The 13,892-nt window shown below is 51.1% G+C and overlaps 4 protein-coding genes across 4 annotated transcripts; 2 read left to right on the forward strand and 2 right to left on the reverse strand.

The window, feature by feature from the left end:
- Positions 1 to 4,401: 4,401 nt before the first annotated feature.
- Positions 4,402 to 5,353, reverse strand: Triagg1_8354 (uncharacterized protein; the record flags this gene model as incomplete). Its single annotated transcript, XM_062903191.1, has 2 exons — positions 4,402 to 5,123; positions 5,215 to 5,353. 2 exons carry the CDS (start codon positions 5,351 to 5,353, stop codon positions 4,402 to 4,404), a joined length of 861 nt encoding a protein of 286 aa, XP_062752764.1.
- A 2,342-nt stretch (positions 5,354 to 7,695) lies between these two features.
- On the forward strand, positions 7,696 to 9,734 carry Triagg1_8355 (uncharacterized protein; the record flags this gene model as incomplete). The annotated part of the gene is made up of 4 exons (XM_062903192.1): positions 7,696 to 8,307; positions 8,369 to 8,498; positions 8,558 to 8,727; positions 8,784 to 9,734. 4 exons carry the CDS (start codon positions 7,696 to 7,698, stop codon positions 9,732 to 9,734), a joined length of 1,863 nt encoding a protein of 620 aa, XP_062752765.1.
- A 547-nt stretch (positions 9,735 to 10,281) lies between these two features.
- On the forward strand, positions 10,282 to 11,643 carry Triagg1_8356 (uncharacterized protein; the record flags this gene model as incomplete). The annotated part of the gene is made up of 1 exon (XM_062903193.1): positions 10,282 to 11,643. One exon carries the CDS (start codon positions 10,282 to 10,284, stop codon positions 11,641 to 11,643), a length of 1,362 nt encoding a protein of 453 aa, XP_062752766.1.
- A 415-nt stretch (positions 11,644 to 12,058) lies between these two features.
- Positions 12,059 to 13,774, reverse strand: Triagg1_8357 (uncharacterized protein; the record flags this gene model as incomplete). Its single annotated transcript, XM_062903194.1, has 1 exon — positions 12,059 to 13,774. The coding sequence occupies one exon, from the start codon at positions 13,772 to 13,774 to the stop codon at positions 12,059 to 12,061; it is 1,716 nt and encodes a 571-aa protein (XP_062752767.1).
- Between the last annotated feature and the right edge of the window lie 118 nt (positions 13,775 to 13,892).

Genomic DNA, 13,892 nt, shown 5'->3' on the forward strand with positions numbered 1-13,892 from the left:
CACAGACATGCAGCTCCCCAGCCGCCAACAATGTCTCGCTCATCAAACCGTCTACTAAACTCGTACGTGTAGAGTTTGACCACTGCTAGTCCGCTGCCTGCAGCAACCCTGCATACTGCCAGTGCCATCACACTGCAGTACATGTGCACAGGGTCATGCCCTCGAACCAAATCTTCGTTTGCCTCCCTGCCGCTCCCAGAAAAGTGAGACAACCACATGGCGGCACCGCATAAACAGGGCTACTACAAGCAGGCATCCACAGCTACAACATGTTTTTTTTAGGAACGTCTGATGGCCAATAAAGCCAAGGATCAAATCAAATATTGAGCAGCCCAACGTTGCTACCTACTCAACATGGCACCGGCGCCTGGAGAAACGCCAGGAGGCAAAAAGGCGATGCGGACGAGGAGGCTCATGCATGGCTAGTCCCTGCGGCTGCCTGCAAGTCATCCGAGGGCACGCCACTCATATCGGCATCTCGCCGGGGGGCCACAGTCTCACTGAGCAGCACGAGCAAGCGCTCTGGATTTAGACTGCTGACGGGTGCGTACGAGCCTCTGGTGACGGCGTCACCTCTTTCTTCATGAGCCGCACCGGTAATGCCGTTTATTCCATCTCCATTGCGGCCGCTAGGTGCAGCATGGAAATCACAGTTTCCACTAGGTGCCTTAGTGCATCCGCCCTGTCGATAGCTCAGCTGTCCATTGTTTCGAGTGTGCATGACCCGGTCAATTTTTCCCTTTCTTTTTTCTGGCTGCCGAGATTTTTTCTTTTTCCGGCTGTGGGTTTGTCCCTGGTCACTCGACATGGCTTTGCCGCGTTCTGCGCTGCCTCCCTGCTGTATACTCGTAGTTCTAGACTGTTGCCCGTCTCGGAACACAGCGAGACACGGACGGCGGACATCGGGAATGTGGGGCCGGAGAATCCGATGTTCACCTGGACTGGATCTTTGGAATGTGTTTGCTATGTTTCTATCGGGCCGGGCAGTGTCTGAGCACGTCACGTCAAGGGAGACGTGTAAGTGTAAGCAAAGGAAGGGGAGAGGAAATAACTTTACTTCTGGACTCGTGGGCGTGGGCTTGGATGATCCAACAACATATGACGTCTCAGTGTTGGATTGCGTTTAAACTATGTACCCGATCTTCCAGTCTGAACACCTTGTAGAGCTGAAAGGGGGACGCCGTTAGCAATCAATGGATAAGATCATCCATTCTGAAGCGCTATATTGATTTGAGTTTCGGGTCATGCCAAACAAACTGCTGATATGGAAGCTGATATCATGTTCGAGAAACCAAATGACGCCGTTCATAAGACAATGACCTACCCTGGAATAGTACGCCTCCAATCGACTACGGAGATACTACCTAGTATTCGAAAAGAGGCACTCATATTTCAAATAAACTGCGTCCTAGCTATGATGATTCTTGGCGTCCCAAGGAACAGCTGAGGGTTCGCCGAGAGCTAGAGCTTCGAGATGGCGCACACCAGCTACGAGAAGCCCCGGCTCAGTTCAGCCTTTCAGGGATGTGCGAGAGAAAAAGCTCCCCTCGGGAAAATCAAGAGGTGGCCAGAGCTCCCTTCGCTTAACCCCAATTCTGCTCATCAATTGCTGGATAGCATATCTGGAGATACCGAGTGCCAGGCTGGTGGCAGTTTACTTCCCAGATCCGGGTCAAAGTCCAACGCCACTGAAGTCAAAGAACAAGACAGTGACGGCGGGGTAGATGGCAGATCCGCGATTAAAGATGGAGAATTTACTCGGTGCAGATATCGAATGCTTTGCTTTTCCAAGAGCCTAGTTCCTGATTAGAGGCGTTAGACGTTTGGAGCTGTGGCCCTGAGTGGAAGTTACTATGTTGGCCTGGTGGCAACTCAACGGCTGTCGGGCAATGGCCGACTACTACTTCTAACATGACATAACGTTCTTCTTTTCTTACTGATACCCGTTGGTGCCAAGTCAGCCATTGCCCATTGGGGCTTCCCCTGGAGAAGAAAGACCGAGTGGCATGAACTCTGTTATGCTTTAAAGATTGTGGGATCAGCCAATGGCCGGGGAGGAGTTCGCTCACGTATTACCCCGGTGGGACGATCCAAGTTCTCTTATCACAGAACGATTAGCTACTCCGTAGTATGTGATAACACTTCATTTATCTGGTGATACGCGAATAAAACAACAACCATGGTCCATGACGAAATCCCGCTTATGGGCTACTTCATGAAATGTGGTCTGGTGGAATCTGGATAGAACTTATTAGCGCATTGATGGCGATGAAACCACCTCCATGAACTACCCCATTCATCACGTTATGCAAGCTCAAGACTGCCAATCTTAACATGCTTCTGCCGAGCAGATTCATGTGTATACGTCTATTAGCTACGCCTTGAATTTAAGTGGAATAAAGCATAAGTGGTGCAGTGTTGTGATATCGGACTAATGTTGCATTATACGGCATAATTAACAAGAAGCGGTTAACGATTCATGGCCTAATTCTCTAACGCCATATGAAACCACATCTCAGGAGATCCCACGGGGATATTTGTGATTAATGATGGGCTACTCTGTACAGAGCCGGTATGAGTGGCTGTCGATGCTACTTCAGCATTCGTTAATAGTTTGGTATAGTAACAATAGCCTGCTTATCCGCTCCATTATTGAGTCCGGGTGTTAATGCTAATCTGACAGAAAGACTTTCTCTCTATTGTCAGTATAGTGACGCTTTTAAGCATTCACTACTTGAAATGGCATGACTTCAGATCATCCGAGGTGTGGAAGAAAGAGGTGCCCGAGGCGTGAGAAAAGGGCTACCCAGAGGTAACTCCGAATCACAGATTGAAGCCATTCAAGAATCCGCAAGACGAATTGCCGTAGTCACACGGTCTACTCGTAGGCAAATCCAATAGTAGGCTGGCGATTGACGCCCTGCACTGGAAACCTGTTTTGACGGTGAGGTGATACGCGGTCCTCCGCGCGAGAAGAAATTTTCTTTCCCACGGGGCTCCCGCATTAATCAATTGGAACCCCCTACTTCATTCATGTAAAGGGAAATGGCTAGGCAAGATAGTTGATGCCGGCTGGATCCGGGATTTCGTTGTTGCACTGACTTCTTGATCCTGGTAGGGAGATCGCATGATAAGTGAGGTGATCTGGCGCAGCAGCCCTTACAGGGCCCGGTAGTCACCGATCCCCCTCTGCCCTGCTCCGCTGAGGGCCCTGAGCTTTGATCGTATGATGGATAGGCCTTTGCGAAGAATGTATCAGATCGCGAGAACTAGGCTCGTTCCGAAGCAGAAATTGTCCGAAGGGGAAGTCATACGATGCGGGGGCCCCGGCTCATTCACGTGTAAGCAAAATTTCTCAATGTGCCCGGTGGCCATGAACCAAAGCCGTAGCATTCCGATGATGATATACTTTTTGTAGGAGGTCAGTAATATTGATCATATGAGAGGGTGAATCGATGTCCTTGCCAATCGGATGCTATGTGATGTATTGCTGGAATGGCTAACTAGGGGATACCGGTTATCGAGCCGGGTTCGAAAGGAATGATCGATCGGTCTATGGCTGTCATTTACGGATACCCTGTGACTGCTGCGTATGCCAAAGTCTCGATGCATTAGTGTTACCATGCTTGACAAGGGATATGCGTGACGGATCCATCCTTTGACGAGGAAAGGTCAAACTGCATTCTCCTATGTGCACAATGTCATGTACAAATGAGTAGGATCTGGACAATGGGACGGAGCTATTACGTCAATTGCATAATGATCAACATATATAAATAAATATTTACGATGATGTACAAGCTTATTATCTCAAGGGAACTCCATTACCTTCTTTGTTCAGTAATTATTCTGAACATTTTTGAGGGTTATATCACGTACCTGCAAAGAAAGTCATGATCCATGGCAACCGTGCTTATATTTCCCCTCTTGAGATATATCCGTTGAAATAGATGGTCATGAAGGACATAGTCTACACATTTACTATATCATTATTTACTGAACCATTGCTGTTACAATACGCAGTTCTATTTGTCATCAAATCTTGGCAGAGCTTCATTAGGTTATAACAAAGGCAGGGGACTATGACAAGGAACTGACCAAGTTGCAATAACTCGCCAACTTTCACTCATATAGTCTCGCTTTATCTCCCAGATATCTGCGAGTGTGAAACCACGTAACTAACATGCGAAAAGAGAACATGATATAAAACATGATAAATTATTTGTGAGACGAATCAAGAGAATCCCCAACTCCCTTGAAGCCATCAATGTGGCATCGCGTACACTCTATAACAGATATTCAGAGTCTCTTGGACTCACTGGACAAACCCAAACTCCAAACCCGATTGAGAGCAACCCGACTATAATATACGAAAACACCAAAATGTGCTCAGCTGTTGTTTTAGAAAAGTCCCAATGCCATTGCTAGTCGATAGAGCATGACCAGAAAGGCGAGAAGAATGATAAAGTTGATCGAGTATCGAAGCGCGACATTCTTCATCTGGTTGCGGTTGCGACGCCGAGATCGGGTCACAAAGTCTGAGTTGTCATTGACGTTCGGGAACGGAGATTCCTTGGGAACGGGTTCGTCCAGGAACTCGCAGAGAGGCCCCCATCCATCGGTGACTCTGTACTCCAGCAGGCGATCTTTCGGCACGAGGCTTCTGACCTCTTCATAGTGCCTCCGGAAGACGTCCTTGCCACGGCTCGGAAAGTCGCCCTCGAAAAAAGTGTCGAAGAACTTCTTCAGCATGGGATAGTACATGCTGGCGGCCCAGTCAAAGTTGGACAGCCAGCGCAGCTCTTGGTCCGTCACGCGCCAGTACACCGTCTTCATGGTTGAGGCGTGCCACGAGTCGACGTCTCGGTTGGTCAGGACGACTTTTGCCTCTGGATAGGCCTCGATGAGTTCTTTGGCGAAGGCGATGGCTGGCCAGTCGCACACGGCCTGCGAAGTGCCGAGGAGCTGGTCCCAGTCTTGGCGGGTGAAGGGCTTGCCTTGCTTGTCGTATTTGGCGGAGAGGGCGTCCATCCACATGAGGGCGTCTGGAGGGTTTTCGATGGAGCAGTTCATCATGTGGTATGTGTCTACATAGCCGAGCTGTTTCATAGCGGCTCGCATGGCTTCTTGAAGTTAGAGATATGGACCATATTGTTTTTTTTTGTGGACGAAGATACTAGGATAGAAAACTTGGTTCGAATGGGATATACATACAAGCAGTACCGGTGCGTCCTAGTCCTAGAATAAGGACTTTCATGGGCACCACACGGCCGAGCTTGCGGCGGTTGATATCGGTGTCGCTGGTAAAGATGTCCGTCCGAGGACGAGGGGTGTACTTTGAAGAATACGCCATCTTAAATTTTGTGTATTATGCAGTCTCTGTGAATACAGTGAATTATAAAAGAGTGTTATTAGATGACAAGAAGCAAGATGCTATAAAGAAGGACGCTTGTCAAACGATTAAAGAACGACAAATGAAGGATGAGCGTTTGATGAATGAACGGCGAGTAATTCGTTCCAGAAATTAAGGGATGCAGCAAACTTTATGTTTCAACGTTGAATGAGAGGAGAACACATCCAAACCACCATCAACAAGGGTCTATGTTGAATGGGGAAAGCCATGGGTTATCTTTCAGGCAAATGGATATTGCAGTTTGCAGATCTAAGCATTAGGGGGATCCAGACAAAGCAGTGCCGCCGAATCTTGTATCGTGGCTAGGTATTGAACTCGAATGCCGCCTGCTAACAATGGAACCCAGCATCAACCCATCGGCCGTGGTACGAGCGGCTCTTCTAACCATGTTGTATATTTGCCCGTATAGCACAGTTTGAGAAATTTCAATCTAGAGGAAAGGCTCCTGTTTTCGTCGCTCCTCATGTCCACCTTGCTGGGACTATGTTACAGGGAAGTGATCCATAATAACGATGGACGCCGATTCACAATGTCGTGAGTAGTGCTTGAACTACGCTGCGGAACGAGTTAGGTGTTCTCGGACACGTCATCTCTCTCTATAAGCCAATTGGCTCTATATCTATTGCCCAGAAAGGGCACTGCTATTGATACCACTATGGCCAGTTACATCCAGAAGTTTGAATGCTCTTGGAGATATAGACTTGGACAACCCCTTCAGAAGACCAAGGCACAACGTCATCCGGCCAAAATAGATACCGGCACTCTCTTGGGCTGTGGCTGGTGATGATCGCCAATGCCAAGAATGATCATCAGGGACGGAATAAAAAGAATCAACAACACCATAGGATTCCAGCCAACCATCTGCTCTATTTCCCCGTTTTGCTGTATCAAGATGATCCACCATCAAGAAACACCGCCGGCTCGTCGGCCCCCGAGTTCCGCACTGTATAGTCGCTACAAAGAGATCGGCATTTCCACAACGACAGCTTACGCGGCAGAATGGATACCATTTCGTTTTTTCCTTGTTTCAAAGAATAGGAGAGATGATTTGATCGACTTGGAAGTGCTGCGCCTGTAGCTGTTTTGTATTTGTTGCTCATCCTACGTGTCAGTGGGCTGATATAGGTTGTAAACCATTGGGGCGCCTGCTTGCGTCACCGTGTACGGTATAAAGGAGGAGTATGAATATGATGTAACTGGAAGCTTTAAAGATATGAAAAATAAAAGGTCCGATTATGTTGAATAAAATGCGTCGTAATAACTTATTGGCCTTGGTTGAGCATACTCGAGAGTTCTCTCTTGCCTTCGCGATACGGACAATGATAAGCCGCCATTCCTCCTATGCAGGAAAAGGTAAAGAACGATTGGCTGTTCAGCTTCTTCCGTTGCTAATGACGATTTTCATGTCTCCTGACTACATGGATAAAGGCGCCCAATTCTTATCCACACGTGGTGCCCCTGATCATCATTTCCCCAAACTGTGAAGCGCTGGAATATGGAAACGCCCCATTTCGACCTCTCACACACACCCCATTGGGCTTCGGATCGTCGCCTTTGTAACTCGTGAGAAAAACAGAAGAGTTTATTGTCCAAATATCACTTTCTAGACAATACTGGACACACCTGGGCATCGCCGATAGTCCGAAGACAAAATGATCAGCGCAAGGAAGTACTGCACATACTCCCTCTCTGCCGAACGGCCTCACACGCCATCCCCTTGATGCTCTGTTAATATCCGTAAAATGCTGAACCGGTGGAGCTTCAATTCTCTTGGAGCTTGAATGCCAAGACTTTTAAACCCATCCCGGCCGCCACTTTCTCTTTGACTTGCAAGACGGAATTGTCTCCATCATCAAACCATGTGTCCATGATATCCATGCGTTTGCGGATGATCTTCCAAGTGGTTCCCGTATATAGCAAGTTGGGCGTCGTATGCTTCGACTTTGGCGAATAAAATTCCTCCAGACCTACTTTTCCCTATTAGAAGATGAGAAAAAGGGAAAAAAAAAGTAAACGAAGTTGAGCGGAAGTCGGAATGTTTCGGCCCCGATGCAGTGTCGTCACATCTTTCCATCCATCATGCAGTCACTCAAGCTTCCCTTCCCAGTATCACCATCACTTCTTGTCCATCAATTTCTTTCGACATTGTCATAATTATCAGTTTCTCTTGGCTGCAAGAATTTCTTTATTCTCTGTGTTGTTTGGTACCGAATTTTCTTCAACGCCGTTCATTTTGTGTCTTCTTTTCCTTTGTCTCTTGAATTGGCGAGACTCACCTTGTCATGGCGTCTTCGCATGCCAGGTCCTCCAGCAACGACTTTACCTCGACCGTGCTTTTAGATCCCATCCGACCACGAAAGACCCAGGATCAACTAGATGGAACATGGCTTCCAGATGAACGGTCGATTCCAACTCTCGACGAGGTAGACGATGCCAATAGCCACTCCAGCTATGACTTTGATTCGCAGCGGCCGCTCACTCCAGCGACGCCCATGGAAAAGACGCAAGCCAAATTTTCATCAGGCCCAGTGACATGGATGTCTCTTCCTCGAAAAGACCAGCTCCTCATCCTCTTCCTCTCGCGATTTGTCGATTTCCTCCAAGTCGCATCCCTCCAAGCATATGCCTTTTATCAGCTCAAAGCCTTCGACGACTCTCTTTCCGATGCCCAGATTTCTCAGCAGGCTGGAGTCCTGCAGGGATGCTTCACGGGTGCCCAGGTGATGACGGCCATTCCATGGGGCAAGGCTGCTGATGCAAGCTGGTGTGGTCGTAAGTGGGTGCTCGTAGTTGGACTCGCTGGGACGGCGATATCGTGTCTGGGATATGGCTTTGCGACAACTTTCTTTTGGGCGGCATTTTGGAGGGTTTTTGGTGGTGCAATCAACGGAACCGTGGGTATTATGTGAGTCGTCTCTTGAAGCAGGAAGAGGTGAGTAGCTGTGTAAGAAGCAGAAGGCTGACGAAGAAGCTGGAAACGTTAGTCGCACCATGATTGCCGAAATCACAAAGGAGAAAAAGTACCAATCTCGAGCATTTCTGATTCTTCCCATGAGTTTCAACGTTGCGGGAATCTTAGGTCCAAGTGAGCAAGACTGAACGGGATGCCCTGAGCTGGCTTACTGACATGATGGATTTTCACAGTCATGGGAGGCATGTTGGCCGACTCGAGCAAGACGCTTCCTGGTTTGTTTGGAGAAAAGGCAGTCTTTGGATTTCAGTGGATACGAGACTATCCGTACGCATTACCGAGCCTCATGAATGCTGTCAGCTTGTCCATTGTCACCGTGATAGTGTTTCTGTTCCTGGAAGAGGTGAGGGCTGCCCATGTGCTTGACAAAGGTGATTTGGCTGACATGCATTCAAATAGACATCAAGATCACGACAGCACAAGTTTGACCTCGGCCTCCATCTTGGGTCTCGGCTTAAAGCCGTCGTTGTCGGTAGCGAGCAGGCCGACGACTACGCTCGCGTTCCTACATGGGAGGATCGTGCCATGGGGAATTTCCAAGACAAGCATATTCCAGCAGAGTTGAAGCCTGCGCCGTCGCTGAACCGGCTTCCCTTCCGCCGACTCTGGACGCGAAACGTGTTATTTACGCTGCTGACCGGCGCCTTTTATGATTTCCACCTTGGTGCGTTTGGCAATATGTGGTCGCTATTCTTGTCGACACCTCGATATCTTAACCCGACGAGGAGAAGCTCAGAGGTGCATGTATCTGAACCTTTGCGCCGACATCTTCCTCTCCTGTTCACCGGCGGACTGGGTATGCCTGCGTCGACGGTTGGTGTTGCAACGTCTTTTCTAGGATCACTGGGGATGCTGCTACAGGTGACTTTATATCCTCCCGTCCAAGCCCGCCTCGGCACGATGAGGTCCTTTCAGTGGTTTCTGTTTCTCTTCCCAGTTGCATATTTTGTCGCCCCCTACCTTTCAACACTGCCGTCTTGGTCGCCACCTCCCGAGCCGGCGTCGGGAGGCTTCATCTGGGCGGGAATCATGGTTGTGCTGTTTCTCCAGGTAATGGCTCGCACATTCACACTCCCGGCGAGCATCATCTTGCTCAACAACTGCAGCCCGCACCCAAGCGTGCTAGGCACCATTCACGGGTTGGGACAGAGTGTATCTGCGCTGTTCCGGACCGTCGGGCCCGTGATTGGAGGCTGGTGGTACGGCTACGGCCTGGATATCGGCATGGTGGCCTGGGGGTGGTGGGGAGTTGCGGCCATGTCGGCGTTGGCGTGCGGGACGGCGATGGGAATGCATGACGGTAGCGGGCATGAGGTTTTCTTGGAGGGAGAGTTGGATGGGATGGAGTAATTCATGTTTGGTGTTTGCTTTGGGGTTGGGGTTGAGGGCTGCTGATGTTATAGATACCGTTTGCATGGCCGGTTTATTTCTCGACTGGCGACTTTACCAAGAGTAATTGAGAAGAGCAATTAATACATGGAGATGATTCCCATCTCCCACCGATTGAATGAGATTCATTGATTGAATCTGCAAACCCCTGGCTGCCTGGTGCTGAGGTGGGCCTTTCGGAGAGAAACCCTGTCATTGAACACGGATCCAGGCACCAGCAAACGGCAAATGCCACGACAAGGTCACATCACGAGATGCCTGAATCTCACCTGAACTCTTGGCAGGTCTGCCTAGTATTTAACCTTACCGGCAGTTGGGGAGACTATCTGTGTCTTGTGCGAATCAAAATGCATCGACTGGCGTCTTAGTGTCGCGGCTGAAGGAGGCTGTGCCACGATGGTCGGGCTGGGCAGCTCTGTCTTGTGTTTACTTATTAAAGCAGTCCCAATTCTCGTCAAACATGGTCGTTTTCTAATCACATCTCTTCTACTTATTTACAACTCTTACAATGACGACGGCGTTGCCACTATCGCAACATGCTCTCGAAGCACTGGCCAAAGAGACGATGCATGATCGCATCGTTGGCTGTCTTTTCGGATCAGCCCTGGGTGATGCCATGGGCTTATACACAGAGTTCCTCTCCGGAGAAACAGCTCGCCTCTCCTATCTATCCCAGAAGTTCACTCTTTCTCCTCGATCCGAGGCCACTCCCTTTCGTCGAGACGCGCATCGCGACCCCAACGTGCCCGGAGAATGGACCGACGACACCGACCACGCCATGTGTATCCTGCTGTCGTATCTCCATTCCGACGGCAAAGAAATGGACACTAGGGACTTTGCCTCTCGCCTACACATTTGGGTTAGGATGGGGCTGCGCGCGCTGGATACGTTGCCACTGGGCTTGGGCCGAACTGTTGGTTCCATTGTGAGGAGCAAGACGTTTCTGGAATATCCGGAAGAGACGGCGAGGATACACTGGCGGAATGCTAATTGCGAGCTCGCGCCTAATGGGAGCATCATGAGAACACATCCGTTGGGCCTCATGTGCATTCACAAATCACTTGACGAAACGTTTCAGATTGCTGCCGACTACTCTGTCATTACACACGCCGACCCACGGTGCATCATCTCATGCGCCATCGGAACGGCACTCATAAGGGGACTGATACGACAGGAGATATACAGCGAAGAACACATTGACGAGATTGTCGGCAAGGCTATCGAGTGGTTTCCCAAATACCGGCTGCGCCAGATAGAAAAGGACTCCAGCTGCAAAGCCGATCCGGAGCTAGATCTGGAAGAGCTCAACAAGCATGTCAAAGTCGGCAATCTCTCCGAGCTTGAGCTCGACGACATGTACAAAATCGGATACACATACAAGACTTTTGGTTCCGGCATCCACCTCCTCCGTCTCGCCATGAGAGCCCTCGCCGCTCCCGAGAGCCGTCTGTCGGCACAGAAATCCATCTTCGAGGCGCTCATCACCAATCTCATCATGCAAGGCGGCGACGCCGACACGAACGCTTGCTTTGCGGGCGCTCTGCTTGGCGCGTATCTGGGCTACAAAGTCCTGCCGCTGCACTGGAGAGATGGACTGGTGCATGGCGAGTGGCTGATGAAGAAAGCAGAAGGGCTGAGTGTCTTGCTTGGAGTTGGCCAGGGCAGTTATAGCGGCGTGCGGGACAAGGACACGGCGCCGGATGGAGGCAGAGGATGGCTGACGGAGAGCCAGATGGACGAGAAGGTGATGCTGCTGCAGGCTGACATGGTGAAGAGAGCGCAGGAACGGGATCAACGAGAGAAGGTTGACAAGGGACAGAGGGCAAAGAGAACATCATGGCTGGGAGGCTTTGGTGGACGGCGGGAATGAGAGCTGTGTGTGTGTGTGTGTGTGTGTGTCTAATGGGGGTTTCATTTTTCATACATTGAGTAATGTAGTCTGACGAGTTGTGTATGCTAAATAGCGTCGGAGCAAACTAATAAAACATGCGAGTTTCCTGTCCTGATATGCCAAGTCCTTGGGGACTGATGCCTGAGTTCCTGTTGAGCAAGATGAAACAAAATCCACCAACATCCAACCTGTAAACCAACCAACAAAGTTGTTGATAATTAGAGCAATGCCCACCCTGAGGAAAGTCGTCGGTGCTAAACAGAAAGGGAAAGGAGAAAAAGAAAAAGAAAAAGAACAACAGAGAAAACATTCCATGACCATACGTTCCATACCATATTTCCTTCAAAGACATCCATGCATAGCCCAAGCGGGCCAAACTTGACACATTGGTCACTCAAAGACCCCTGCCTTGGATTCTCTCTGCAGCAATCCCGTACGCCGACATGGTATCGCCAACCTCGCAAGGGTCGTCTCCAAACTCAACCTTTTCAAGGCCAGCCGGGCGGTCCTTCTCGAGGGACATCTTGCCCATCTGCGACTGGCAGCGATAGCTCCCAAACTTGAACTCGACAACGGCCCGTCCTCCGGCCTTGATCAGCTCCACCACCTCGTCGACCTGGAAGATGAAGCGGTCCTTGAAGAACTTGCTCAGGCTGGCCTCGTTGACAAAGTCGGCGTGGCCCGTGACGATGAGGCACCGCGACATCTTGCCCGTGATGGCGTGGCTGCCGTACTTGATGCGGTTGTGCGAGACCTTGACGCGGTAGCCCTGGATGTAGAGGCCGCGGGTCCAGGAGACGCTGAGCAGCGACTGGGCGGCCTCGGGCGTGAAGAAGACGACCTTGGCGGCGGCGGTCTGATGGGTCACGTAGTCGGGATAGTTGACGTAGCTGCACCAGACGCGGCCGACGTTGCGGATGGCGGTGAGGAGCTCGTGGGTGGACACGCCGGGGGGCAGGTTGGTGAGCCAGAGGGCGCAGTTTTGCTCGGGAGCGAGATGCTCGGCGCTGGCGTTGGTTTCGGTGTGCATGCCGTGATATCTAGTCGAGAACTTGGACGAACCAAAGGCGTCGGTGCAGGCCTCGTGGGTGAAGGCTCCGGGGGGAGTCTGTTGCATCACGGCCTGCATGGGCAAGAAGCCATGGGGCTGTTCATGGGGGTGGACGGTGATGTTGACAACAGGAGGAACCTGAACGGTAGAAGGAGGAGGGATGGGCTGTCGGATGGGGTCAGTTCGGGGAGGGGAGAGGCGCAGGATGTCGATCCCAAGAGGCTGAGAGTCGTCGATTTCGGACGCAGCAGTCGAGCTGAGCAAGACGCCCTGGAGCTCCGAGAGGTCGAACGAAGAGTTGCTCTTGCTGGAGGGAGGGATGTAGCGGCTCACGGGGAGGCCTTGACCGTCGTGGTGATACTGGCGAAGCACATTCACATTCGGCTGCGTGAATGGCTGGCGAGGAAACGGCCGCTCAGAGGCAACGGTCTCGGAGCTGTAGGGACGAGCAGAAGCAACAGTCTCGGCGCTGTAGGGACGAGAATGACTCACGCTGACGGGGCTGTCGACGATGGCAGGAAGCTGGTGCTGGCTGGCCAAGAAAGGCGGCAGACGCGACAATGGGTTCTCATGGCCATGGCCAGCAACCAAGCTCCTGTGAGCGTCCAACGAGCCCCATCGAAAGTGCGCGGCATTCTGTCTCTCAGCAGCAGCGTGGTCGAGAGGCACTGACGGCGGTGCCCAGATCTGAGCAGCAGCAGCAGCAGCAGCACGATTGCCAATGCCCAGGTTGCTGCCAAAGCGAGAAACATCGACGCCCAGCATGGGCTTGGGGCCGTTGGCAGCCGCGGCAAAGTCGTTGATGGACGACGTGGAGTCGTTGGGCCGGTGGGTGAAGACTCTGAGGGCCGAAGTGGCTCTGGCAGCAGAGGCAGAGGCAGAGGCAGAAGAGCTTTGAGCAGCAGAGATGGCATCGCCAAACTCGCTCTGGATGTCGTCTGGAGTGCCGGGCGTGGTGGCCGTCTTGAGGCTCTCAGGAGAGTGAGAGAGGCTGAACCTGGGAACGTCGTCGACGCCGCAGCCATCGGGGTTGAAGTCGTGATAGGCTGCGGAACCCATGGCTGGAGATGGGATCCAAGACGAGATGAGAGCGGCAGCTGAGAGAAGCAGAGGTGCGTTTTGCTTCAAGAATCGAGGGTGCTGAACTGAGCAAGAGGATGGATGTAGCTATCAAATC

Source organism: Trichoderma aggressivum (genome assembly GCF_033847375.1).
Source record: "Trichoderma aggressivum f. europaeum strain CBS 100526 chromosome Unknown scaffold_040, whole genome shotgun sequence".
NCBI classification, from domain to species: Eukaryota; Fungi; Ascomycota; class Sordariomycetes; order Hypocreales; family Hypocreaceae; genus Trichoderma; species Trichoderma aggressivum.